The sequence below is a fragment of the Platichthys flesus genome, chromosome 15, assembly GCF_949316205.1.
Source record: "Platichthys flesus chromosome 15, fPlaFle2.1, whole genome shotgun sequence".
Taxonomy (NCBI): Eukaryota; Metazoa; Chordata; class Actinopteri; order Pleuronectiformes; family Pleuronectidae; genus Platichthys; species Platichthys flesus.
Genome location: NC_084959.1, coordinates 15645313 through 15672751, shown reverse-complemented (window position 1 = coordinate 15672751; position 27439 = coordinate 15645313). Strand labels below are relative to the sequence as shown.

The 27439-nt window shown below is 39.7% G+C and overlaps 1 protein-coding gene across 6 annotated transcripts; it reads right to left on the bottom strand.

Moving 5' to 3' along the window:
• Positions 1 to 1072: 1072 nt before the first annotated feature.
• LOC133969474 (androgen receptor-like) lies at positions 1073 to 21946 on the bottom strand. 6 transcript variants are annotated; one of them, XM_062405984.1, is made up of 9 exons: positions 20731 to 21921; positions 16768 to 16839; positions 15549 to 15700; positions 14886 to 15005; positions 10055 to 10333; positions 8725 to 8869; positions 5562 to 5692; positions 5323 to 5474; positions 1073 to 4918 (listed from the first exon to the last, which is right to left on the bottom strand). In XM_062405984.1, exons 1-9 carry the CDS (start codon positions 21849 to 21851, stop codon positions 4760 to 4762), a joined length of 2331 nt encoding a protein of 776 aa, XP_062261968.1. In that variant the 5' UTR covers positions 21852 to 21921; the 3' UTR covers positions 1073 to 4759. The 6 variants fall into 6 exon arrangements, with proteins under 6 accessions (XP_062261968.1, XP_062261970.1, XP_062261969.1 ...); XM_062405986.1 differs by having other exon boundaries at positions 16768 to 16821; positions 20731 to 21920; XM_062405985.1 differs by having other exon boundaries at positions 14886 to 15002; positions 20731 to 21919.
• Positions 21947 to 27439: the final 5493 nt, after the last annotated feature.

The window sequence follows — 27439 nt, the reverse complement described above, 5'->3', positions numbered from 1 at the left end:
ATCCTCCCCTATGCTATGAGTTTTTTGTTCTTCCAACTGTGTCCATCCCTCCCTCCATGTGTTGAATACTTTAAGAAGCCTCTTGACTTTGACTGTGATCTTCTTTAATCTGTGTCCCTCCTGCTTTTTAAGGAGCATATTTGATCTTGTTGCTCCATGTGGTTTGACCTTCATTCACTCCCATACCACGATCCTGTTTCAACAGGTCACAAATGCAGAAGCAAAATATAATCAAAATAGCAGTTAAGTTAAGAATTTATTGCATAAACTTTTCTACCTACAACATTGGTAATGAAAGAGGAGAAGCTAAGCGCTTCAGCATTATGCACTCAGCAGTCATCTGAATAAAAAGACTGTTGTAGACATTGTATTTATTTTGTAATCCACTCCTCTGACCACATTCCGTCCTCCGCTGCCAGCCCGAGCCAGTCCTCCTCACCTCTGCCTATTTCACTGCCTCAAGGCTTCTCACAGCTACCGTGACTGTACCATCCTCTGCAGCGGCGAGTGCTTGGCCCACATCAGGGCCAGGCGGAAATTCCCCTGCTGATTTCAGGCCAATTCCTAATTAATATGCGGCGAAGTGCAGGACTCTCACACACGAGCACACATGCTCACAAAAGAACAAAAGTAGGTGTGTTCTCAGTGAAGCACACACACTGTTTACTGGATCTTCAAACCTGCATCCAAGTTGTATTTATTGCTAATGTATCCCACTGGTTTGGGAATGTACTACCAACTGAATCTTGTTAAATCACCCCTCTATTTTTTCCATTCATGACACCATGCTAGCTAATTGTCCTAATTGGTAACTGACTATTACTCCAGCATGTTTAAAACGGCTTGTTTACAAAGTGGTGTTGGGCTTTGGAGAGGCTGTAATGTTGTTACATATTTACAGGTTTAATTCTCCCTCTCCGCTGCTGCGTAGCAGTTTATGCTGCAATCCAACTATTAACTATTTGATTGAAATGAATGTCCTCATAAAACCTCAGAGCTTATTTCTCATTAATGTTTTGGTCGTGAAAATGACAAACCTCACTACTTCACTACTCGAAATTCAAAACAAACATTTTTAGAGTCAGAAGTATTTTTTTAATTGCCTTCAAAAGATTATGCAGCTTTACATCTTTTTGAAAAATACACAAATTCGAAAAAAACACACAGCAAGTCACAAAAGGTATAAATCATACAAGAGATGACTGTAAAAGTCAAGTGTCCAGACACCAAAACGGACAATAAACAAATCAATATATACAGTTACTGTTTCATGTACAAAGAACGAGCTTCATATGCAGTACATCGGGCAAATACCAGCTCCTGTCCAATGACGTCCAACAGAACACAGCCTACTGTGATTCAGTCGTTTCAGTATTGGAAAAAAAAAACAGGGGCATCGACAGTGTATGGCTCATTGAGATGCACTGGCACTTGTAACGCCTTCAGATTCCGCCCTGTCTAATGCACAATAAAGCTACACAGGATTAATAGAAACAGACTACTGCATTATTTAGAACAGTGTTATAAAGATTAAAGAGAAACAAAGTGTAACTGTTAAGAACAGTCGTACAACATAGTGCATTCAGGAAATGTAGAAAGACTTGAATATCGGTTTCTGGATTTTATCATTTGATTATAACTTTTTTAAGCATTTTTCCGCTTATTCAAAACACAAATTCTCCAAATCATATTACTGCTTTTGCACAAGAATAATATTTTATCTGGGGTTCCTGTCTACAGCGTCACAACTGACAGGAGACACGTCTTTATCAAGTTTCAGGGCTATAATTAGTAGGTGCATTGGGGTCAAGACTCATGCATGAACTATACTTGTCCGTAGCGACTAGATCGCCTCTCCTCCCCCCACCCCGTCCTTTTCACATAGCAAATTTCATATAAAAAAGACAAGAAAAAGACATGAGGACCTGTGCGGATGAAGTTAGGTACAAGCTTCACTTACGTTAATGGATGAACACTGTCCGCTTATCACTGTGCACTGTACAACACATTTTTCATGCCTCCCGATAGTGTCGCCGTGGTTCAATGCAGGGGACAGCTGTCAGATAGTATAGAACACAAAGGTAACCAAAGGAACACACGCACACATGTCTGAGCAGTGCTTTTTGTAAAGCTAGACGTTACACAGACTATACACTTGGTGCATGCATCTACAGGCGTGTAAAATAAACTGTCTTTAAAAAAAAATGGTTGGATTTACTCAATAATAAAACCTTGTTGAAAATTGTTGAAAAGGCCGAAGAAGCCACAGAAGTTTTTCGGTCGATTTTGTTTGTGTTGGATTGTCATAAACACGCAGCAGCTGGATTCAGACTCTTTTACTGAAATGATTAAGTCCTTAGTTACACTCACTGCACAACGAGTGTTGGGACATATATACACAGTGTTTCACCAGCTGGATTCAGGCAAAAACCTGATGAATTGGTTCAACTGGATCGATGGCGACACTTCTCATCAGCTGCTCTCCAGTGTCTGTGTTTGGTTATCTTCAAAGCATTCCACTGGGGTTTCTTTTCTTGGATGGTATCGGTGAGCTTTATGCAACCGCAGTCATGGATTTCCATATTCGACAGCTCAGGGCCTTCCACTTTTAAGATGGCTGTGAGTTTATATCTGTTGTTCGGTTGGAACATCATTGCAATGATCTGAGTTCTCTGCATGATGCTGTCAACACTGTGTTGTCTGGGAGGAACAATGGTAAGTGACTGAAGGGCTTCCATTCTTTTCTTTAACGTAGTTTATGGTAAATGTAACAATAATCTGATGGGGGGTCAATCTGGCGGCTGTGCCACGTAAATAGAATCACCTTATGGATAGATGAAATAGGAGAATGTGACTCGTAGTGTAAACGGTTTGAATGGTTGTTAAGACTCAGAGCGCCACATTCATCTCATTCACCATTTCACAATATGTTCTAAAGCCACTACTCCAAATCATTAGTTTGTCCTGCAGCTGTTTTTCTGTGGGAGTTCCAGAAATGTTGTTTATTATCACCAGACAAAAAATAATTCATGTTGCCCTTTGATTCAAATGTCATCTAATTTTCATGTATGAATGAACTTTGAAGCTGTGTTGAGAAATATAATATCAAAACTTCATAACAAACTGTCAGATTTGACCCATCTTACCTAATTTTACCTTCTTTCTCCCCTGTCTGTTTGTGTGTTGGTTCATTTGTTTGATAACATTTGTTTGATAATGTTTGCGTAGCAAGACTATGCAAACATTACTGGACGGATTTCCCAAAAAATTGGTAGAAGGATGTGATATGTGTCAATGAGGAGCCCATTACAGTTTGATGCAGATCTGGATTCATTGGGCCGATCCAGGAGAAAACATTTCAACTGCACGGGAAAAAGGTTTGAAATGCAGAATGACTGTCAACCTGAAGTGTCTTTTCAAGATGTCCATATTGTTCTGGCTCAGAGAGACTGACTGTGTGAAGACATGTGTGAGTGAAGTGTGTGTTTCCTGTCAATTCTGCCATACGTACAGGACTTAGATTGTGTATTCAATTTAGTTTAACTGTTTCTTTTGTGGCTTGGTTCAAATTCCACACTTTGCTCTATCTTATAAGAAAATATGAACGATATTTTACTTTAATCTTTCAAATGTATAATGTCGAATTTTGCTTGTTTGGCTGCCACCTGCTCTACAATCTGATATGACCTGTCATCTTGTCCACAATTTTTCTTAAAGAAAAGGTAAAGTAGTCTTTGACTTTATTGTAATTGTGATTTATTAAATACTAATTTTTAACCAATGAATGAGCACAATCTGGCAGATATAAATACTCATATTCACAACAGGTCAAACTTAAAAAATATAAATAAATAAAAGCTGCCCCTGCCTTCAGAAACACTGTAGTGCCAAACCTAGTAAGTGGTAAATACAACTGAGTGATCATTTCCTGCGCCTCATTGAGAACCAATTGTAACCAATTGTGATTTAATATCCCAATTTACTATTGGATTTGAAACATCAATGTTTTACATTTACTCTACTTTAAGTAGTGTAACAAAATCAAATTAGTTTTTTTCAGTGCTGATTTATTAAGCACAGTTTATGAACACCTTTTATTGCCACACTGGGATTTCAGGATCTTGTGCATGTATTAGGGAGTTTAATTTAAAAAAATCTTCAAGTTGAATTTTCTGAAAAACCTTAAACCTGTACATTTCAAATTTTTGCCTCTTACATTCCTTACAAGTTGTATTTATCACTTTCTATTTCACTCACAGCACCTGAAGGCAGCATTTATAAAAACAGAGTGTCAATTTATTACGGTGATCCATTTCTCTCCGGCTCTGTGGGCCATCTTTCATTTGCTTGTTTTTTAATATTTATGTGTACCTCCTCAAGTGTTGTTATAATGAAGGTCACATGCAAAACCTGATGTTTTTAACCCTGCTACGTTTATGATTTACAGACTTGCTGCATATGTAAAGTAGCATCTCTGGCCGAGCAGAATAAAACAAACCCTCCACTCAGAAAGAGCAGAGCTGTCAACAGGCTGATGCCTCGCAGCTCTGCAGATAAAAGCTTTATCAGTTCAGAGCAAACAATCTCAATTATAGCTAAAAGGAAAAAAAAAAAAAAGCTTGAGCAATAAAACAGATGATTATGGGACAGAGCTTGGCACTATTATGTTGGACATGGAGGGGAAACAGTGCAAAGCATTGGTTGAAGTTAATGGAGGCAGCAGGGCAGAGTAATCATTTTTTTTTCTAAAGAAATCTGTCTACTGGTGAAACAAGATGGGCTTAGCCAAACCTGCCAGGATCCGTGGTACATGAACTGATATTATTTCTCCAATCATCTCTGGAAAGCTGACCTGGCTGGGGAGTGACTGAGCCTGAACGAAAAGGTCAAACGTAAACTGGTGGAGCTTCTTTACCGTCTGAAACCGAGAGAGAAAAGACAAAGAGATGACATCATTTTAATGACACTCACAACAGGCACATATTTGACTATGACTCAGTAGGCATGAGTCTAGAAAACATAACACACACCAAACTAGCACTCTTCCCTCGAATGAAAAAAAAGATTTTAATCACATTCTGCATGTACCAACATGAACACAGCATTTTTCCACCGGCTTTTAAAAATAGCAGGACAATCTCTGATTTAATTGCACGCTTTCACCGAGAAACATTTTAGGCAAATTAAACTCTTAAATTTATGTTGTTTTCCCTGACCTTCTGATTTGGTAAAATGCAACAACATGTTCTGGCATGAGGACGGAATATGTGTGCACGTGTAACAACAATTAACCAGAGATTACAGGAAGCAGTGTTGTCTCACCATCTGGAGAGAGTCCAGCAGTCGGGTGAGCTGGTAGAACCTCTGAGAACAATTGTTCGTCATTCGACAGCTGATGAGCCGGTCGAGTTCGTTGATGTAGGTGAGACGCAGCTCGTCAAAGTACTTCTGACTCTTCAGACCCTCGACTGGAACTGGTGAGAAACAGACACAGGTTATACTTCACGTTCCGACAATCCTCGGACTCTGTCGCCGTGCTCGCTACACAGGACGGCTCTTACGAATGCTGAAGAGGAGCAGGGCCTTCATGCACAGGAACTCCTCCTGAGTGATCTGCAGCAGCACGAACTCCTGGGAGAGATGCCTCATCCGAATGCAGTGCTCGTACATGGTGGAGACGTGCATCCGATTTCTGCGGACGTGAAAAGGTCAGGACCAGAGAAGTGAGTGGGTGTTCAAATCGCAGAGAAGCAAAGGACGAACCGCCTTGTACATTGGACATTTGTTCTGTAACGAGCGACAGCAGGAGAGGGAAGAATGGCAGAGGTTAGATCCGTCTTTATTACCGGTGTAATGGTGACAGTGACAGTGAATTCAATTTCTACTGTGTGATCTTTGACTTCTGGCGCGAGATTATCATTACCACATTACATTATCAGAATCATCCTCGTTTTTCGCTGGTTTAGAGTTCATCACAGCAGCCGATTGGATATTTCATGTTCATCATGACTGAACGAAGATGTCAAAGTTTGCCATTCCTTAAAATGTGAAATCATTCTGCCTTTATTATGAGTCAGGAACAGAAAATGTAAATCATGTCTGAAGATAAAGGGTGAAATAAATCAGTTTGATATTGAAATGGCCCCAGCTGCAGTGACATAAAGATAAAAAGGGACAAGTAATGAATTGACTAATGCATTGAAATGGATGTATAGTTTCAGGTATGTGGTTGTATAAATATAAATTATACATATATGAGAAGTTTCTTGATATATCATCATGATATCTTCAAAATGGATGAGGAGAACCACCGTTTTTGTCCAAAGCCTGATTTCCAAACTGGGGGCATGACTTTGAAAGACATGACTGTTTCAAAGGAGAGAGTGTGTAATGAAAGACACCTCTAAGTGGATTCATGGGAATGGAAGAATTAAGTGCTTCTGGGGTTGAGCCATAGCTAAATGTTTTTTTGGTTTACCTTTGACCCTCATCTTTATTGATTATTTATATGTTCTCCAGGTGAAAATGCAGAATCTGTAGGCAGGGGACACGGTTTTGGGGCTGTAGGTCTCCTGGTTTCAGTTTCCAGCCTGTATGGAACAGTGGGGAACAGGTTGACCGAACTGCATCAGCTGCTTGCTTTTTAATCTATCGGCATTCTTTTCATCTGTTAATAGAGATGAACAAAAATATGGTCTGGACCTAAAACTCCTATAAAAATATCACTGTTTGTGTTAGACTGTAAACAAAGTACAGTAATAAGAAGACAGAGTCTTGGCCCAGATATCCACCATCTCCACCTGACGCCCTGAAGCCGTTATTGGGCTCAGACATGTTTTGATTCAATCCTATTCTGTTCTTGAAAATCTGCCAACTGTATGCAGGGGCAGTTCTAAATCCCTGCAGAGCCCTTAAATTAAAATATAATATTAGTGAAGCTATACTAACATAATTAAAATACTCCCAAGATCGCCACTTTATTTTCCTCTTTCTATTATTTGTGTATAAGCAACTTTAACTGCTATAATTACATAGAAACTAACTAATCAATGAAGCTCAACATTTCCATAATAAACTAACATAACATTATTATATAACATATAGTCCATAGCTCACTGTTTTCAGAATTAAACTCTTGTTGTAAACATCAAGTAAATGCGTCCTGTGTGTTAGCTTCACGACATTGTATTAAATGTTGATGCTCCCTGCCAGTCTAGACACACTGGTACACTCCCAGTGTTGTGCTTTGTCAAAAACTTTGCCGCTGTTTTGCATAATGGTTGTGGCGTCATATTGAGGACACTAAAAACTGTGAGAACGGAAAAGAAAAGAAAACACTAATGGTCCTCTCTCATTTAAAGTATCCACTTATGTCAATGTGGGATACTATTTACTATTCAAGCCCTTACTTAATTCTCATATTCCGTGACACTTGGATAGTTTTGAACAACTACTTTTTTTAAAAGCTTTGTTGATTTAGCGCCGGTTCACTGTGCATAGATTCTCAAATGCTTCAGCAGCAGCCTGCCACACACTGACGTGACTGGAGTTACACAGCATTTTCTTGAAGCGGACCAGTTTGACCACAGTCATGTCTGCTGGTCACTGAGCAGCTTCAGTGTGGCAGTTCATGTTTTGTTGCAAATTTAGTTCCCTGCACAGGATTTTACCGCCAGTTCAAGATTAATCTTCCATGATCACAAGGTTTCTTTAACCCTTGTGCAGATATACTCATAAATATAAATTCTTATTGGGGTTATTCTACCTGCCAAATTCACCAGGGACACTTCTCTTGATTTGAGATCTTTCCAAAAAGCTTGATAATAGAAGAGAGCATGGGGCATCTTCCAAAGTGACTTACCAAGTAAATCTATCTTGGTGGATTTTCTGCCATTTCAAAAAATATATAATCTATTCTGCCCAATTGAATCAATTACAATCAAATGTGGTATGCAGCATGAACAGATGAGGGCCCAAATACCAGCTTTTTTTCATATAAAAATAAAAACTGCCCATAATATTAACTCTATTCTCTAAAGTGTCTTTACAATTATATTATACAGGTGTGTGAATTGCAACATACTGATATAGTGATGAAAGATGGAAAGATGTATCCAATGTATTTGTCAATGTATAGAGTTTGTGTGGGGAAGATAAATAAGAGTTGTTCTAAACATGAATAGTACATATACATTTAAAAACACATTAATTTGAAGACAAATGTATGAAATCTGATATCATTTTGAACATTCGATAGAACTAAGATATCAGGTGTTGTAAGCATTAATATTCCTCACTTATAATTGGACACACCTCACCACTTTTGTTGTCTGTAATATTCATATCTGAATCAGCTGAAGCCGTGACAATTTGAATGCTGAGAACTAATGTTCCTTACTTTAATCTCACGGGTACAATAGAACACCTAAAGGGGGGAAATTGGATGAACACTGTCCTGAAAAGAACGCAACAATTTCTACTTTACTTTTATACAATTCTAGAGATGTCTTTGTGTTTGTGCATGAGCTGAATCACAGAGGGACGAAGAGAGAGAGAGAGAGAAACAGAGAGAGACGAAGGCAGACCGAGATTGGTTTCTGTATTATGTATGATGGCACCAGCTTACTCACTGGGGGTGATATGTGTAATGAGAAGCAGAGATTTTTGGTCACCCACTGCTAAAATCTTTTGACAAAACATAATTGAATCCAGAGATGTACATACTCGTTGAACACCAAATCTGGGGCGAAGTAAAGCATCCTGCCATTGACGTTCTTATAGGACCTCCATCCCAGGGCAAACACCATCACCCCCATCCATGAGTGTTGAATGACAGTCATTTGGTCATCCACGTGGAGATTTCTAAAACCTAAGGACAAAGAATCCATGTCAAAAAATGTGACACAACATTGCAGATTTAAAAAAATGATCCACCCAAAATGTTTTTGCTGTCATATAACCTATGTTTTGAATAGATTGAGAGAACACACTGACCTCTCTGCAAAGGTCATTATGTTCTCTCGGAGAGAAAGTGTTTTTGGCTCTCACACATGGTAGAATATAACTTGTGGTGTTCCTCAGGGATCAATTTTAGAGCCACTTCGATTTGATCAATGTATTTTACCCAGGGTCATCAGAATAAGGCCTGTAGCCATGACTGCCCCCCCCCCCCCGCCCCCAGCTCCTGGCAACAACAGAAATGCTAGGGCTAACCCAAAGATGGAACATCAAGAAAGAAGGAAATTGGTAGAAATTAAATAAAAATGTGGAGCCCTGTTGATCAGGTTCCCTCCCATGGGGTCTGGTGGACTGCTCAGGATTGTAGATTGGATTCATCCTCCAACTGACTAGCCTCCTCCATAGGGTCTGGGTGTGGCCAAGGCAGGGGATGAGTTTTCCATTGTTCCACAGAGCAGGACAAAAACCTATAGTGAAGAAGCTTTCAGTTTTCATGCTCTGGGCTTTAAAAAAAATACCCATAAAAAACAGGGATACAAGAATGTAAAGGGGTCAGACTAAAGCAAAAGGCACAATCAGGAGGACAGTGTGGAAACAGATGTTAATACACAGAGAGGTAGAAAAGGTGCAGATGGGGTGGGGGATCAAATAAGGTGAGTGAATGAGAGTGATAGAGAGAGCCTATAAGATGGGAGTAGCACGATGTGAAATGACAGCCGATTTTAAGTATGTGCTTGAGCACATGCAAAATTACTGAATAAATGAAAGGATGAATGGACAGGCTGAAACTATAACAATGTGATAAGAAAAGGACATATGTCCTGTCTCCAAGCAGTATTTTAAAACTGCCATAATCACTATGGATCAATTCACAGGCAATTATCACCTGCTGCTGCAGTTGCTCTCATGTTTGTGGAACATTTTGTGCATTTCAGGTAAATAATTGAACCAAAGTGTTTTTCAGCCAAAAACTCCCTAAGACATTTCCCTAGGAATCAAGACGGTGTTGAAGGTAGAGTGGACGTTAGAACTTACATCAGTAAGTTGAATTCTCCAGTAAATTAGCTGATCAACTTTGCCTCTATCAGTGTCCTACCTGGCAATCCTTTTGCCCATTTGACCACTTTGACCAGTTGCCTCTCTCCCAGCTCGTTGAGGCTGGTGAGCAAGGTGGCAGCTGAGTCAGGTTGGCCGTAGTCGTGTCCCGCGTTCACCACCTCAGGCTCGATGGACTCCAGGATGTTGAGGAAGACCAGCTGGGAGTTCAAGTTCAGGCCCGACTTAGGAGAGATATTCTGGATGACCTCGGTAGAGTCCTGCACAGGATGATCCTCTTCAGGGTTCTTCTGCTGTCCGATCTTCTTTAGTTTACGTGCTTTAAACAAAAGCAAGGTAAGCGAGTCAGTTCACAATCAGTAATTATGCTATAATAAACCTGATATTCATACTCCTTAATTAAAAGAGGACAAAGGAGGAAGAGTTGTAGGATATTATTTAATATTGATTATATTATTTATCCTCATACCTCTGACTGGATTGTAATGGTGAATCCAGCTGGTTTTACATCTAAAGACTTGTATCTGGAGCCACGAGGAATTTTCTACCTCGGATTTTATGATACTAAACAATTTACCCTCTGGAGCTAAATGTGGCATCCAGCACTTTGTGGCAGCGGCTGCTGGCACTCATCAACGCTACTCATATTGTTAATCTCGACAACGTGCATTCATGAACATGTAATTAATGATAGCTGATTCTCGTGTTGAGGGTTTTGCTCTTTTTGCAGGCGCGGTGTTGCAGCTTCAGGGTCCAGCAGCCGGTCTTTGTTTGCCTCAGCTTGATTACTGCAGGTCACTTTGACAATTTCAGAATGAAAGCTGCTATCACCACAGGTTAAGCAAACAGCCCGTTCCAAACAGGCAGGTTTACAACGTGCACGGGACTAGTTATTCCTTAATTTCTAAATCCTCAATAAGAAATGTCTCATATGGCAACTGCAGTTTGTAATTAATAAGTAAAATATAAATTATTTTTCTGACAATACACAATGACGATCTGCGAATAGCTTTGAAGACATTGAATCAAATTCCATTTGGAAAAAAATTCTCAGACCAGATGAGGCTTATCTGGTGGAAAGGCCTGCGTGTGAGTCTTAGTCATCCAGATGTAAAAGGTAAAAGGTGAAAACACTGAGAGGTCTACAATGATTTTCTTTAACTTTAAACCTCAGTACAGTATGTCAATTTGCAGAATCTTCCATACAGAAATATAGAGATTAGATGGCACTAAAATGCTAAAACAACTGAATCCAATAAAAAGAAAACTCTGCTCCACCATCTTCAGCAATGATAAAGCTACAATTTCTTTCCCCACAAAAGCTGAGAATCCTGATGCAGCTACTCCGTATGACAACCCGCACTTACAAACTACAGTAAATTGGAGCCCGATTCGGTGGAGCAAACGGCCGTGTATAGTAAGCAGCGAAACAATCAGCCTGGAATAATTATTTTCTCTGCTTAACCGCAACCAGATACATTTATTCTTTAACAGTCAGGATGAATGCACTGTACTCAATCACTGACAGTTGTCTGTCAGAGTTGTGAGCAGCTACGCTTCAGCTCAGCCAGTTATTTCACAGTGACAGCAGTGTTGCAGAGTGAGTGACAGGCAAATGTAAAAATGGTGACAATGTGCTGAGTGCAGAACAGACATTTTAGATGTCAAAGTGGGATGCACAACGAAATCTTTAAAAAGGTCTATTTTTATTTATTTAGATACAGGCAGTGAAGGAAAACCTTAAATAGTTGCAAAGTTATTATTTCTTTGATCCCTTTTAATCACAGTTGACTGACGGTAAAAAGTAACTGTTAATTGTCATGCTATTGCCTCCTGCAGCTCCAGGGTTGAGAATCTCTCAATAACACCGCAGCTTGGCTTTTCACTCCAATCTAATAAATATTGAACTGCCAGTAATAGATACAACCTAAGTCTCTGTCAGACATGACCGCGTCCAAAGCAAATTGCAGATTATATAAGACGACTCATTTGAAAGTCTCACATTTCCATTTCTGATCTGTTAACAAACACTGGAAATACAAATGTTTAATTAAAAATTCCCCCATGTAATTCTCAACTGTAACACACACACACACACACACACACACACACACACACACACATACACACGCACACACACACAAACACCCACACACAGGTATCCGATCTTTGCAGAGTGCAGTGTAAATAGGTTGGGATGAGCTAACCTTAAGATCTCCATGCTTGAATCGAAGCCAATGTGTTCCACTCATAAGTCCATAGGTACAATGTATTAGCCGAGGTACTGTCATTCCCAACTAAATCTGACCTCCGGTGAATAAGCAGATTTCTCCACTACAATCGCTTTCAATCGAACTCTGCTCACTTCATTTACATTCACAGGAAGTTTACTTTAGCACGTCCTCCTCCTGCTGGAAATAATTGTTTGTAATCTCTATTGCAGTTAAATGTCACTTTGGTGTCCAGGTTGTAGTTGTCATGACGTCACTAGCTTATCAAATAAATAGTAAATCGTGTTTCTGCAAAGGTGAGTGGGAGCATTGCATCTACACGTCACATTTATGTGACAGCTCCATAAGGATATGTGATAATGGGGTAATTGCTTGATAATAGCAGAGTAATATTGGGATTTTAATGTTGTTATTAAAAATTTAACATATTATTTTAATATTAAGCTTTACTTTTTGTATATATGGTATATTAATATGATCCATTATTGGCAATTATGATGACAAACATTGATATAATGTTATATTATTCTGATCAATAATGCTTTTAAAATCTCATGTATGAAATATCCATAATTCCTGACTGGATGCAAAGTCCTTTTTCTTTTGAGCCAGGAATTTGGTGAGTTACAACATTGATTGTTTGGTCAAGTTTTGGACTTTTCCCATTGACGATCGCTCTTCTCAAAAAATGTGGCTCCAGCAGTTTCTATGACATCATCAGAGACAGCGGCTTGTTTCTGATGTGAGCTCCGATTCTAATCAGCTCAGGTGTCAGGTGTTTAAATCCAGTCCCGCCATCTGGTCGTTGTGGTAACTTGAGAAGTGACCGTCAGAAACTACTGGTGTTGTGCCAAGTTAACATCGACTGACAACACGGTCTGAAGCCCGTTTGAAACTGAGCCATGACCAAGACGTCACATTTATGTTCATAGGAAAAGTAAGGAACAAAACAGTTGAGTCGGCAGTTTCATTGTGCCAATATACTGGGTTTACCTGGTCCTCCAAACATGTCCACCTCTTGTGACTAACTGGCTCTAACTGGGGGAGGGGATATGTATAGTTGGCCATTTTGTAGTGGCCCTCTGAATGTTTAGCGAAGTTTTTATACCCTATGGAGTGTACTAATTGTTTCCCATAATGCATTGTTTGTATTTCAACATTTGAAGATGATCATTCAACGTGTTTTTTACCTAAAAGTTTTAATACTAAGTGTAAAATAAACATAGAAGACCCTATAAAGCAAATTAAGGGTTGGTGACTTAGAGGGAGATTTCAAACACAGTCACAGTTCAGGTCAGAGAGAAGTGCCTGAGAGCATGACAACTACACTGAGGTGGTTTTTGGTTCATAAAACCACAAATAAATCTCCTTATGGATTTCAAATCTACAAAGAGAACCCTTGCTACTGGCTGCTTGTGTCAATCATTTACTTTAAAATACACTTGATGACAGCGGATGTGGCTCTAAGCACATCTCGTATTTGTGTCACAGTGGGTTGGAGACAAATTGCTCTAGAAGAAAGTTCATGAAAGAGTGCAGGGTCTAGATTGTTCTGGACCTGTTTTCAAGCCTATGATAGACCGTATGACATGTATGTGGATTTCCACACCAAAAGCCTCTGTGCAGATGTGCAGTGAGCTTTCTTCACACTGCTGGCAAATGAGCCTACTATCAAACTATCATGATTTGACAGCGATAACCAACCTGCTCAGCTTCTATTTGTGGACATAATTAACATGCCAGGATAATATGGAATTGGGAAAAAATGAAGAAAATCTTCAATAGCTCTGATTCTCAATCAACTCAACTAACGATACAAACATAATAAATCGTTCATAAAGCTGCCAATACCTTTTTTATGTTTCCTCAAATTAATACGCTCCCTTTCCCCCCGTATTTCTTGATTTCACTTTGAAGAACTTTGAGTAATAATGGGATAATAATAATTTTTTCTACCTCCACTGCTACCAATTATTGTCATAGATTTTCCCGTGAAATGCCCCGGAATGAATTACATGTGCATGGTGAGAACATAAGTGAAAGGATCTCTTTAGCCACAACTAGAAAAGGTGTGCCTTTTTACTGACAATCACAGCATTAGATCACATTTTCCCTCCATGGGTTTGTCAGCGGCTGGTGGTGAAATTACCAGCATGTCTTCTGCTTTAATTCACATGTCTCATGTCAACTTTGTGCCTCCGGTACAATTTTCACCGCTAACAGAATGAGAAAATGGAAGAGAGTGAAAATTGAACACAAGACTAAAATTAGTCCACTACATGTCAATCTTCATGACGAACAGGCCTGGGTGACAGTAAGGAGAAGTGAATGGAAGAGGTCTAAATTGCATGGCAGCTCAGTCAGGGGCTTGATTATCAGTAACATCCCCTATTGTGATGATGCTGCAATTGAAGAGAGCCAGCTAAGATGTGCAGTGTAGAGAATAAAGTACTTGGTCTTGGGAATCCATTAATAGTTTCACTTTTGGGACTTTCACTTTCTCCGTTGTGTACTTTGTTCACACAGTATGTAGTATGCTATGTTTATCATAGTCCATACAGATGTATATCATATTTGGTGGGAGCAGCAATGAGTAATACAAATAAATCAAAGCCTATTTTAGTACATGAATCCTCTTACCTCCAAGTGTCATTCCAGCCTCAAAACACTTCTTCAGCCGACAAGAAGGACAGTTCTTTCTTCTTAGCTTATCGATGGTACAGTCATTTTTGCTTGCACACAAGTATTTCTGTTTGCCTACTTGGACAGAGAAAACAAAGGTAAAACACTGTTAACCCAATAATCCCAACAAGGTTACTTTTCCTCTATCCGTTTATTGTTGGTTGGATAGATGGTATGTTGGTTGGTTGGTGTTTCGATTGGACGGTTGGTCCGGAGAATTACACAAAATTACTCAACAGATTTTCATTAATGTTGGTGCAAGGCGGGGATATGAAATCAAAAATTCCAATGACATGATTTATTTTCATTTTCTTAAACAATGCAAGTAAGGGTGTTTTTAACATTTCCACCAATTTTCCCAAGCAAATTGTCAATATCAAATTTCTGGATCCCTGGCAACATTTGATGGGCTCTTTCTTGGCCTATGTCCCATCCTTCTCCCAAGTGTCATGGAAATCTGTTGGTCAAGGTTTTACTTTATGCTGCTGAAAAACAAATAAACCTACCAACAAACATTGGTTAAAACAACCTCCACGGTGGATGTAAACAGGTCTTCAAAAATAGCAAGAATACATGAGCTTCAAAGGGCTGCGACCAAGTCGTAGACGTTTGGCTCCTTACCTTCTGCAGCTCTTTTGAAGAAAACCTTGCAGCTGCCACAGGTGAGTGCCCCGTAATGGCAGCCAGACGCCTCGTCTGAACAGATCAGGCACGTCCTCTGTGGTGGAAAGAAGAACTCCATGGGGAACATGTGCTCTCTGCCAGCCTCAAACCTGCAGTCAAACATATGATACCAGAAGTTTATAGACCATGAATAGCTATGGCCGTGTGCTCGCCATGTGATTCAACAAGTTGCTTCTGATTGGACTGGCATTTAATAATTGGTAGCATAGCTGTATATAATTATACAGTATAACTCACTGCTACTTTTATTTTTTTAATCCTATAGCTTCTACGTCTTCTGAAACGAATAGCCCATTCGGGATAAATAAAACCTAACCTTCAACTTGTTCACCAGAGCAACTCCATAATTGTTAAATTCCAAACTAACCACAAAGCAGTTAGCGTTCACTCCCCAAAGCCATGCTGCAGCCTCTCGCTGTGTGATTTAAGGAGGGTAGAGCGTGTGATGACTGAGGACGGTGTGGGAAAGAGTGGAGTGCCAACACCGCAGCCGAGCTGGGGGGGGGGGGGGGGGGGGGGGGCCGCACACGATGGGGCGTCCAGGTATAGCCTTGAAACACTGAGGGACTGGGAAAGGGCTCAGACATAACGTTACCTCAGTGATATGCAACTAAGATTTCAAGGTTCGGCGTAAAAAAAAAAGAGGCGCGGAGAGGAAGCTCAGAGGAAAAACATCCGCTGTGCCTTGATTCATTTCAGGTGTCAGAATAATTCATTTAAACAGACAAGACAAATTCTAACAAAAACCTGCCACACAGCTCGTTGGTAAGTGCTCCAGTATATTGTTTGAAAGGCCTCTCCTGCTCACAGTTTCCAATTTATTTCACGTACAACAATGAAAATCTATGAAACCTGTAATTAGCCGTCTTCAGGCCTTAGATTGAAGTCCAGTTAAGGCTGTAATTAACATGACACATCATTTTAAACAAAGAGAGCTGAGTTTAGATGAATAGTGACAGAGAATTTTTTTGTGGTCCGGATCCATCAGCAATACATGTGAATAATATGTCAGGATCAGCATGCCGACGCTCTCAGTCCACAGACAGAAACTAATCATACCCAGTATAACAGTTCTTTTGAACCCACATTATTAATATAATGCTTCCTAGTACACATTCAGTACATCCTAACCTGCGTTTAAGAGTGAATAACTTACTGCTCCAGCTGCATGGGGCACTTTTCTATAGGCTGGAAGTTCACAGGACTGTTTCTACAACACAAAGTTTCACTGGTAAACAAAGGGAGAAACAACATGTTTTTAAAATGTTACATCGTGATGACGTTTGGAACAAAAAAATGTATGATATTATTTACGATTTTTTGTAAAAAGGTCAGTTTATTAAAATATGATAACGATCTATTAAACACTGTACACATTTTACAGTGTAAAGATCCAATACCAAATATTTCATTATTTCAGGTTGAAAATATAGCATTGGAAAAATAGTAACTGAAAGATTTACTTACATTTACTGACTTTATAGATTTTCTGTTTTAGTGTTATAGCCAGTTTGGGTGTTTGTGTGTGTGTGTGTGTGTGTTTTTCGTACTTTTAAAAATAGTTTATAACTTTTTTTTAACCTTTCATTGTTTTTTTGTAAATGAAATATTTCAGTCTGTCACACATTGACAATATGAACATTGTTTCTCACACTAGACATATAGTCAACTCGGAAATAAAAGATCTTTTACATAATTAGTTTTGAATATATTTTGGCATTGTAGCTGATTCAAGTTATTCTGCTCTTCATAGTGATAATTGTCATGTTTACACACTATATAATACATATATAAACAGGAATTATTGAATCACAACAATATAAATTCCCAAAACAAATAAAGAGTTTCCAGAAACACATTTACATTCACTGATTCGATACAGATAAATAGTTTTTACTAAAATAGTAATATATTGATGGATTTGTATAATAAATGCTCTTCCTAACTGACAAAGACAAACTGGTCTTTAGCATATAATGTTTTATCAACTATAAAGGTCAGTAAAAACGAATGAGAGCCGTGTTTCAGTAGTCAAAAAGCATTGTGCATGGACACCGGCTCTGTGTGATGCATGTTTTAACGCGCTGCGGTTTGCACAGCGACTTCATGCACAGAGCAGCTTCAGTTTGTAATCTCATTAACGCATTTCACTTGGCATCATTAACTAAAGTAATACACCTTCATAAAAACTGAAATGAAGCCGATGTAGCCGAGGTAGAAGAGGCTGGAAAACTGTGTTTACGGTGATGTTTCGTGCAATAGTAATAGTTTAACAAACATCTGTTTTCACTCCTTGGTCAGAAGAATACCAGGAGGCAAAGCATCGTGTATTTTTGGCCCATGCATGGAAATGTAGACAGATCCCACATCCTGTAAAAATAAATATTATCACTGAATTCCAGTAGATTTCTCTTGCTGCAGTTTGTAGTCACTGTTAATCGCTTCAGTAGATATTCACCTCACACACAGATGTGGACTGAACGCAAAATCCACCTCTCTCTGTGACCCAGGTTAAATCTGTTTGGTTATTAAAGATGCAATATAAGTACAGTTCCATGACACCAAGGCCATGGACAGGTTTCAGTAGAATAACTGTATAAGTTGGAAATTCCAGTGTCTTGAGTGTCAACAATTGTTAACAAAATATATATACATGGTTTTTAAAAGAGCATTCTACAAAAATATATATAATATTTTTATGATGGTCCTTCTGTGACCCATATACATATATGAAGGACTACAACTTCCATTGCGTATACGCTTGATATGTTGCACATTGAGAACAGATGAAATATATCCACAATGCATGTGTTCTTCCTGACTTACTAAGTAGCAGAATGATGAGGCCAAGCAACAGGTGCTTGTTCATGGTAAAACAGATACTAGCTGTTTGGTGGCAGAAAGAAGTTCAGCAGATCAGCTTTTGGCAACTGAGCAGATCATTGAAGTTATAGCAATTATATAAAAAATATCTATATATATATTTGTGTGTTTGTGTGATATTTTTGTAGTTATACTTTAAAGTGATACTCCCTGAATCAACTGTTTGGGCCTTCCCACTAGCAGAAGAGTGTTGTCTGAATACATCTTCATTTAAAAAAAATTGCAAACTCTAGGACGTCCTCTTTTAACATTTGCCTGCAAAACCGTTCCTGTTCCCTTCTTCCCCGTCGAAGCCGCCGTGTCCTTCTTGCAGCATAATGCCACAACCCTCAAGTAACCATGGAGCGATGAGCCATGACTAAATTGGTTAAAGACACCAGAAAAGGAAAAAATGTGGAACGAAACCGTCGCAGCTGTTTAGCCAAATACACATTACAGATTGGACTAACTCAAACTCAGGGAAACTTTTCTGAATAGATTATTGAAGTATCCCTAGTTGTTGAGTAAAACTAGAATCTAGAGCGAGGCCACATCACAGACCTGCGTAATCTGAGCTTTAGTCAGCAACTAATCGTCGTCCAGATAATTCAGTAAATCTTTCTGTTGGATAAGGCTGCAGAACATGAGGTGGGAAGGCAGAGGAGAGCTGGATCTAGCAGTGCTCCCAGGTCTTTATGCTTGTGCAAAAAGTCTAAACTGCACAACAGCATATAACCGGCCTGATCCCTGTTCGGCATGTGGCTGACCTTTGTCATCTATCATCTCTCTCTTTTCAGTGTTTCATGTCGCCACCTGCTGTCAGAATATTTAACATAGGTTAATAAGTTTGGCGCAAATTAAGAAAACACAGCTCAATAGGTTTGACGGGCCAGGCTGTCATATCTCGCCTGAGCAGGGAAGGAACGAGGACGGCTCCACGAAACCACTGATTTCTATTTCATCTGCATTCCTGTACCTGTTTTAACGAGTCCCTGTACCTACACGGTCACTGTGTGCAGTGTATTAGTGTACTGGCCTCTAACAGCTAGAGACAATGGTTTCAGACAGTGCTCGCAATCATTCACCATGCATGTCGACATGTCAAGCTGGATCACACATGGTACTTGCCATGTCAGTCAGTCATGGCCACTCTGTGCCCCTCGTAGTCAGGTCAGACTTGAGCCCTCATGCAAATGCAACATTAGGAGAACAAGCATGTGAAACCTTTGAAAATAATGTTTGTAATGTCACCAAACTATCAACACTATCACACTTAAAAAGAATCCTCAATTGCTCTGCTTTGCTGCCATTTCCCTCTGTGCATTCAGTCGTATCAGACCTATTTATTAAATCGTTACAGCAAATTCAGTGATAATATTCCGTCAAAGAAAAGCTATGATTCAGAAGTGGGGCATTTTTTTTCCACTAAAGAGCTGTGGAGCCATTCAAACATTAACAAACATCCCTTTTCCGTTGTTCAGGAGAGACAGCAGGTGTCCCGGGCGAAACATATTGAGTTGTTTGATGAAGGAAACAAGACAAGGAAGAGGCTGTATTATGGTACGAGCCCAAAATATGTGTTTGAACAGAGCCATAGGACTTTATTATCTTTCTTTATGTTTTCTTACATTGTGATTATATATATATATATATATATAATTTGGGGACTATATATATATATATATATATATATATATATATATAGTCCCCAAATTGTATATGAATAGTATAAAATGTATTTTAACAACTTCCACTTGGACCTGAATTAACTTTATTTTCTCACTCAAACTAAAATACGGAAATCCTCTCTTACCAATATCCCAACCAAACAAATATATTTCCAGGTCCTTTTAAAAAGATTCATCGAAATAAGATTTAGTTGGTTATTAAAAAAATGCAGGCTACATTTTTTAGATGACTTACACATATTCCTGCAGTGAAGTCTGACTTGTTATGATGAATTGCTGCTATTACAGTCATTCTACACTTGAAACCTAAAACCTGTGTCTAATGCCGGAGAGATTCTAGAGAGAGACAGGACTCCCTTCTCTCTTGAGTGTGGTGAGCGGACGGTCAGACTGTGGTCACATTTCAGATATTTAGAATTAAGTAAGGTTCCAATTACTTCACATTTAGCTACTTCAGACCTCACAGCAAACCTTTTTAAGCACATAATAAAAAACTTTTAAAGCTATTTATTGTTTATTTTTGTATTCTATGTTTTATTATTATTATCATCATTAATATTATTACTTACCTCGTGTCGTTGTAGTTGACGTCCATCCATTCGTCCACCTCAGCCTTCACGTAGCTGGGGTTGGGGTAGCTGGGCCTCAGCATCCCGGCCGGGTACCACTGCTCAGAGCGCGTGACGCTGCGCTCGTATGGATTACATATGAACGCGCCGGTTGCGCCAGTGCCGCGCGCTTTTACGCAGTGCCTGGAGCCCCACAGCTGAGAGTTGTACGTGTCGTTGAAGGTGTATTCTCCGGGCCATGGGGCCCTGGTGTTCTCCTCTTCCTCACATTTTACTTTGACGCTGTACTGTTCAGGCTGGTAACCTCGGAACTTGCTCTCCATGGCGTCCCGCGCCTCGTCCGGCGGTTTGTAGCCCCGGCACGGCCTTTCCGGTCCCGTGTGGCTGAAGTGCGCCAGGCTGCCGGGCGCGGACGCGGAGTAAGGGCAAGAGTGTGTGCGCGCTGGGGTCCTGTCATCAGGCTCACACAGGCTAAAGTCTGGCTCGTCCCCACATGTCCGAGCTGCAGTGTAGTGGTGCAGGGGTGCAGCGCTCTCTAAACTTTTAAACACTTCCACCAGTTGCTTCGGGCCAGGCAGGGGCCGCTCGTCCCGGTCTGGGCACCTGTAGCCTGCAGCAGCAGCCTGTGCTCCGGAGCAGCTCAGAGCCACAGCTCCGGCTCCGTATAAACTCTCTCCGCGGATGTGGTCAGCACACGGGGGCAGAGCAGGGTCCATGTCGCTGGTGTCAGTGGAGTCGCCGGTGAGCCCCAGGGACACGGAGACAGCCTTGCACAGCTCCCTGGTTGTTTCTGAGATTGTGGCGCAGGAAGAAGAAGAGTCATCCACTCGGCAGCCGTTGTTCATCAACTCCTGAGGCGCAGCAGCTATCTGACGGGAGTGATTCCCCATGGCACAGCTTTGTGAACGAATGCGTCCGGATCCGTAGACGTTTGCGCCCGCATTGTCCGGTTCTCTGCGCCTGGCAGCCCCGCTTCCAAACGAGCTCTTCACCAAGTAGAGCCGACTTTCCTCACTTTTCTGCGACATGCTGGGAGCACTGCCACCGTCGCCTGCCTCCTTTCTGCTCTCCCCCTGTGGCCAAACCGTGCTACCAAATAACCCTTGGTTAGTTTGGCTCATCTCCCAGAAAGCTATAAGCTCACTTTGCCAAGAGAGCGAACTTTGCACGACACTAGTAGTCCCGCTCTGTGTTTCTGCTCTGCGCAGCTCTCCCTCTGTGCGATAGGTCTGTGTAGAGGTCCAGGGAGAGAAGTACTGGAGTCTCAAACTCCTCCTAAACTCGCATCTTCACTGGCTCAGGCGCTCGAGTTGCGTTTGATTTAAACATGCATCCAGCAGGGGAATTCCCGGTTTCCTCTTCTGATGTAAAATCATCATGTTGAATGATTATTAGGCAAATCGAAACAGTTTAAAAAAAATTGTGTGCTTAGTTTATATCAACCATCTCAGGTTCCCTATTGTAAATACTAACCCACTATTCTATCTTTTCTCAGCCAAGGAACCCCCCTACAAATGTAAAATGTTATGTAGGTCAGCCCTTGGGGTAATTTGACTTTTTTTTGTCTGTCTTTCTGTAAGTCTTGTCCCCATCACTCACTCACATAACTTCCTACATTGCATGACAAGCCATGACTCAACCAGTAGCAAACAAGACAAGAAGAAAAGGGGTTTTCATTGGGCATAACTCTGTTTTAGTTTGGTTGTGAGATCATGATCTCCACTCAAAAATGAGTTGCATTGTTACTTCACTTGGATATTTGAGCTTCCCTGTGCAAAATGATGTATGTGCAGAGTTTGGCACCATATGAGCTGTTTTTATATTCATCTCCTGAAGGGCCGAAGTTTCGCATTATGTTACAAGCAAGATTTTTGGGGGTTTTGGCTCAGGTTATGTTTTCAACTCCATGTCTGTCAGACAACAAACACATTTTGTGGGCCGGAGAAGAACTTGGATCTGGATCAGGGGGCAGATCCAGGAATTTTCTGTCACTGTCTTTTACACTGCACCGTAGCCACTAAACCACCACCTTAGCAAATTTAAACTATTGCACATAATTGCACTATTGTTTTTTCTTCCGGTGAGTATATTGATATTTATATATATTTTTTATTATTTTCTATTTAACATTTTTGATATTCTATTTTATATTATTTTATTCAAATTTTTTTTTTTGGTTGTAATACTCTGAGCATTGCTAAAAGAGAGCCTGTGACCTAAGCATTTCATTGCCAGCAACTGCTTAATGTTATTGTTGTGCATTTGATAGTAAACTCTTGAAATTTGAAACATGAAACAGCGGAAAACAACTTCCCCAAGAATAATTAACAGATTTAAGATTGATATGCAGCAACTGTGTGTCACGTAGAAGCTTGAACCTTTGGTGCACTTCCATTAAGAGTGGACGGCTTGTGTTTGGTTTTGCAACTATATTATAACAACTATCTTTCTATAGTTGGTGATTCATATTATTCTTTTAGGAGGTAAGATGCAGATAGGGACTTTTTTAATTGAACTTATTTAACATCACAAAAACAAGTATTTATTATCAATAAATTTGTATATATTCTCGAGAATCAAAAATCTACATGAGCTCACCAACTACGTTACCCATAATACGCATGCAAACAGTGTCAGAAATCCTACAGGGTTTTCACCTTGAAATTGAGATGAAGAGGTGACAAAGGTAAATATCAGGGGTGTGTTGTTGTCAGGTTTCCCACCCAGTATAAAAAAAGCATTAATTTGCATTATTGAGAGCCACCACCGTTGAAAGTGTCAATAAGGTTGCGTGTAATTGTAAAACAGTTTTGAATAATTTATCAAGAGAAGTGACATAATGTTCTTTATCACTTGGTCTGCGTGGTGTGACTATGCACCGCAGTCTCTCCGCCTAGAAATGACAATACTTTATTTTCATTTTACCAGCATAGGCTTAAAATAAATATTCAACAAACTAGAAACCATTACGCTTCTTTTAGGTGTGACTCCTGCTCCGTTATTGGCTAATTTAAATCATATCAGACATATAAACCACTTTTTCAGACGCTGACACCTGCTTGATGTTTGTCTGTGGAGTGAAATGTAGCTTATAAGGAACAAACAGCAACAGGCTGAAGTAATTCTGAGTAGGAACGACATGCTGTAATGGAGACTCTCCATCATTTCATGATGTATTTCATCATGTGTGTGTTAATGTTTGTGCTTGTATGCGTGGGGGGATTTGTCGCTCTGCAGCTTTTGGCAGTCACACATGTCAGTCCACCCCAACCATGGAGCAGATGAGGAGCAGGGCCAGAACCATGCAGACATGTCGGCCGCTCCATGCTTCTTTAATCACAAGGGCAGGCCCAGGCACCAGCGCTTGAGTCAGTGTACTAAAACATGAACGTCAGTCACATGACTGGCGTTTGAAGGCCCCAATTTAAAGGAGGCTCTAAGAGGATTGTTTTCTAGAGGTGGTGACAAATGAAATCGATTACAGAGTTAAACTTTGAAAAATATTTCTACATGCATTTCAAACAGTTCCCCCCAACAAAGTATTATGCAAGTTAGTTTTAGACATCATTGTCATGATGAACAACACGTAGCCTTCTTATAGACTTCACACGCAGGATTGAAGAGATCCAATCAAGGTTATGTGCCATTACCTTGGTCTTAGTCTTAACTGCAAACAGATATCAGATATTACTTTACTCTCTGTTTTCAGTACCCCGGAGCTAACATATGTTTTCAAAATAAAAAAGTAGAAAAAATGCTAATAAGGCCTGAAAATTATTAACATCCCAAAGCTCCTCATATTTTTTTCTGCACAAACAGGAAGAGGGTTTGGCAAACTTAGATATTATCAGCACATCAATATCATCAAATCACCAACAATGAAGCCGACTGCTCAGGGACGAAATAATAGAAACGCAGCATAAAGAATACATATCAAGCTCCTAATATGTTCTGAAGGTTGTTGGATCTGACCTTCATATGCTCTTACCCTTTTACATTTAAGAGAAAGTAATCCCACCTGGAGTCATTTGTCAACGTGTAAAACACTGTTTAATGTTGTGATGCACTTGTGAAAGTGTCTCTATATCTCACTTCTATCTCAAGGACTTCTCCGATTGAATGAACTATCCTCTGGAACTAATTTTCGCTGATTATTTCGACACCACATGAGCGTAGAATAACAGAACCCAACTGTCCCTGTTAAAAACAGATCCATTAAAAGTCATTTGTAGTCTGTGATGACATCTTGAACATCTTTTATATACAAGTCTTATATCTTTCTAAGATATTTCTGTCTCATTAGAATTTTTCTCTCAGATAGTCAGATGACTCTCCCTGACTGTGGCACATCTGTGATCCAGACTGAACAACAGTTGTGTTGCTTTTCAAGCTGGAACCTGTTCCTGGTGAACAGTACTCCTCAGGCCCCAACCACCATAGCCCGCATGATCTCCATTCCTGGTGCCGTCTTTATAACTGAGGGTTCATGGTTTGCATCCTAATGTGAGGACATCTGAGCCACTCACAATTCCACAACTGCAATTTGGTCAATGGCCACCGTGCAGCTTTTGTACTGTGACCACAATGTGGAATGGGGTTGTGACTAGAAGTGTTTTCTTTATACGAAAATCCCTGCTGGGTTTACTCAGGTATTACACATTCGTTCAAGTGTAAACTGAGTAAACAGCATGTTGCAGGTGCCGTTGTGCATCATTTACAGTAGTTTATTCCAATGTAGCCTTGCCAGAAATATGAATGAAAGTTGCTTCAAACACTTTTTGAATTTGTAAACTTACAGCCTTGGTAATGTCTCAGAAAAGAGACGCAATGTTTTCCTCTGTATAATATAAGAAATCACTCATATTAATACTCATAGAAATACTACGTTATTTCTGAGCGACTGTCATAGCTTCTGTTGTTAATTAACATATGAACGTCATTATAACCTTACTAACACAGTGGTGCTTGTGCTGTGTCCTTGGTGCTGTGGATCAGGTTTTCCACTTTTCCTGATAATGGATCCAAAACTTGTTTTTCTCTTAAGGTAGACTACTGATCTTAACTACTCTTTATTTTTTTTTAAAGGGTGGCCTTCAGAGTTTTTTTTTTTAAATGATATAATACTCCCTTCTCTAACCACTGCCAGCAGGAAGAAAGTAAAACAGATTTGATATATAGCTGTGATTAAAGGTGATATAGAGATTAAATAAACATTTGATCATTAATTAAATAGACAAGTAAAGATTACAAAATAAACTCCGGTTATATTAAAGAGCAAAACCTTAGAGTTCTCTTTTATTCAGTAGAAATGAGATCATATTTACTTATATATTAACTTTTAACATAATTTAAAAATTCCAATTCCTCCAGCTAACACCAAAAGTCACTTCATAATCCTGATTCACTACATTTTTCTAACCTTTTCTGATAAATCTGAATTATTTAAATGATTCAGCCTGAGCATTTTCAGCTGTTGAATCTAAATTAATCTAATGTTCTGGCTTATTTTCTGAGATATCCCCCTGAAGTCCATACAAATATTAAAATGAAAAAGTAAATCCACTGTCATCCTTGTTCAGATGAGGAAACTAAAGGAAGCACTTCTATTTGAACAGGCGAGTAGGAGACATTCGAGTAGATCAAAAACTGGGGAAAAGCTCCCGCACGCAGTCCAACTTGCAATCATAGATTTATTTTTCTGCAAAGTTTCAGTTCTAGACCTTCATCAATGAACCATTGATTGTTCAGATGAAGACAAGTTCTTCTAGGTTAACTCTCACTGCTTTCTTATGATAACTGTTGCTGTCTGTTCTCAACTATAAAGCAAAAGAGCCGGCTGTCTGTGAGCAGGGTACCTTGTAATTCACAGTACATGGCAAACAGGCAACAGAATAACACAAACTGTTTTTTATTTTAATTTGCAAGACCTATGTGAAGTTTTTCTTTGATAGATAAGATTATCCGTAGGAACACTAACAGTTTGAGGGTTAAGGATCAAAACCCATGTGACTATAAGCCCTGGCTGCGTATCAGTGAGTTCCCACAGGCCAAGGATCCTTCTGTTTGATCCACATTCACCTTGATGCAGTCTGGGACGACCGTCTCTGCTGGGCAGCCGGTGAGATGATGAACTGTTGAAGGAACTGAAAAACAACTACAGCCTTTAAACGGTGCTCATGTCTGAAATGCACATTACTGTCATAAGAGACTTAAATTAGAGTGAATTAGTGATTTTGTGATGGTGGTCCTGTATATTAAATGGTCACTATCTGCTTAGGCAGGTATTAGTAACAAGAATGTCTCCCATTACAGAGCAAACCTCTGCCAACAGTTGCCTTATGAAACCACAATTAAATTCCCTATCCAGACTTTTGTTTGGATCTGCACCTAATTGCCCACACTGATAAATGTCAGTCCCCTAAACATGGTGGATTCATAATAATCAAGCTCTATTAATTATGCTTTGAGAAATCAAGAAAGGTTTCATAACTTCCTATCTCAAAATGTTACTGAAAGTGATCCAGCCCCAAAACTTTATCCACACCGACATTTTAGACAATCTTCCCAGACCAATACAACATTTTACCGTGGTAATCCATCCTCTTGTTTTTATCTAATCAATCTAAAAGAACAAACAAACAAACACAGACAAATATATAACTTCCTTGGCAGAGGTAAAGCGGCGGGTAGTCATGCCATCACAGCACTT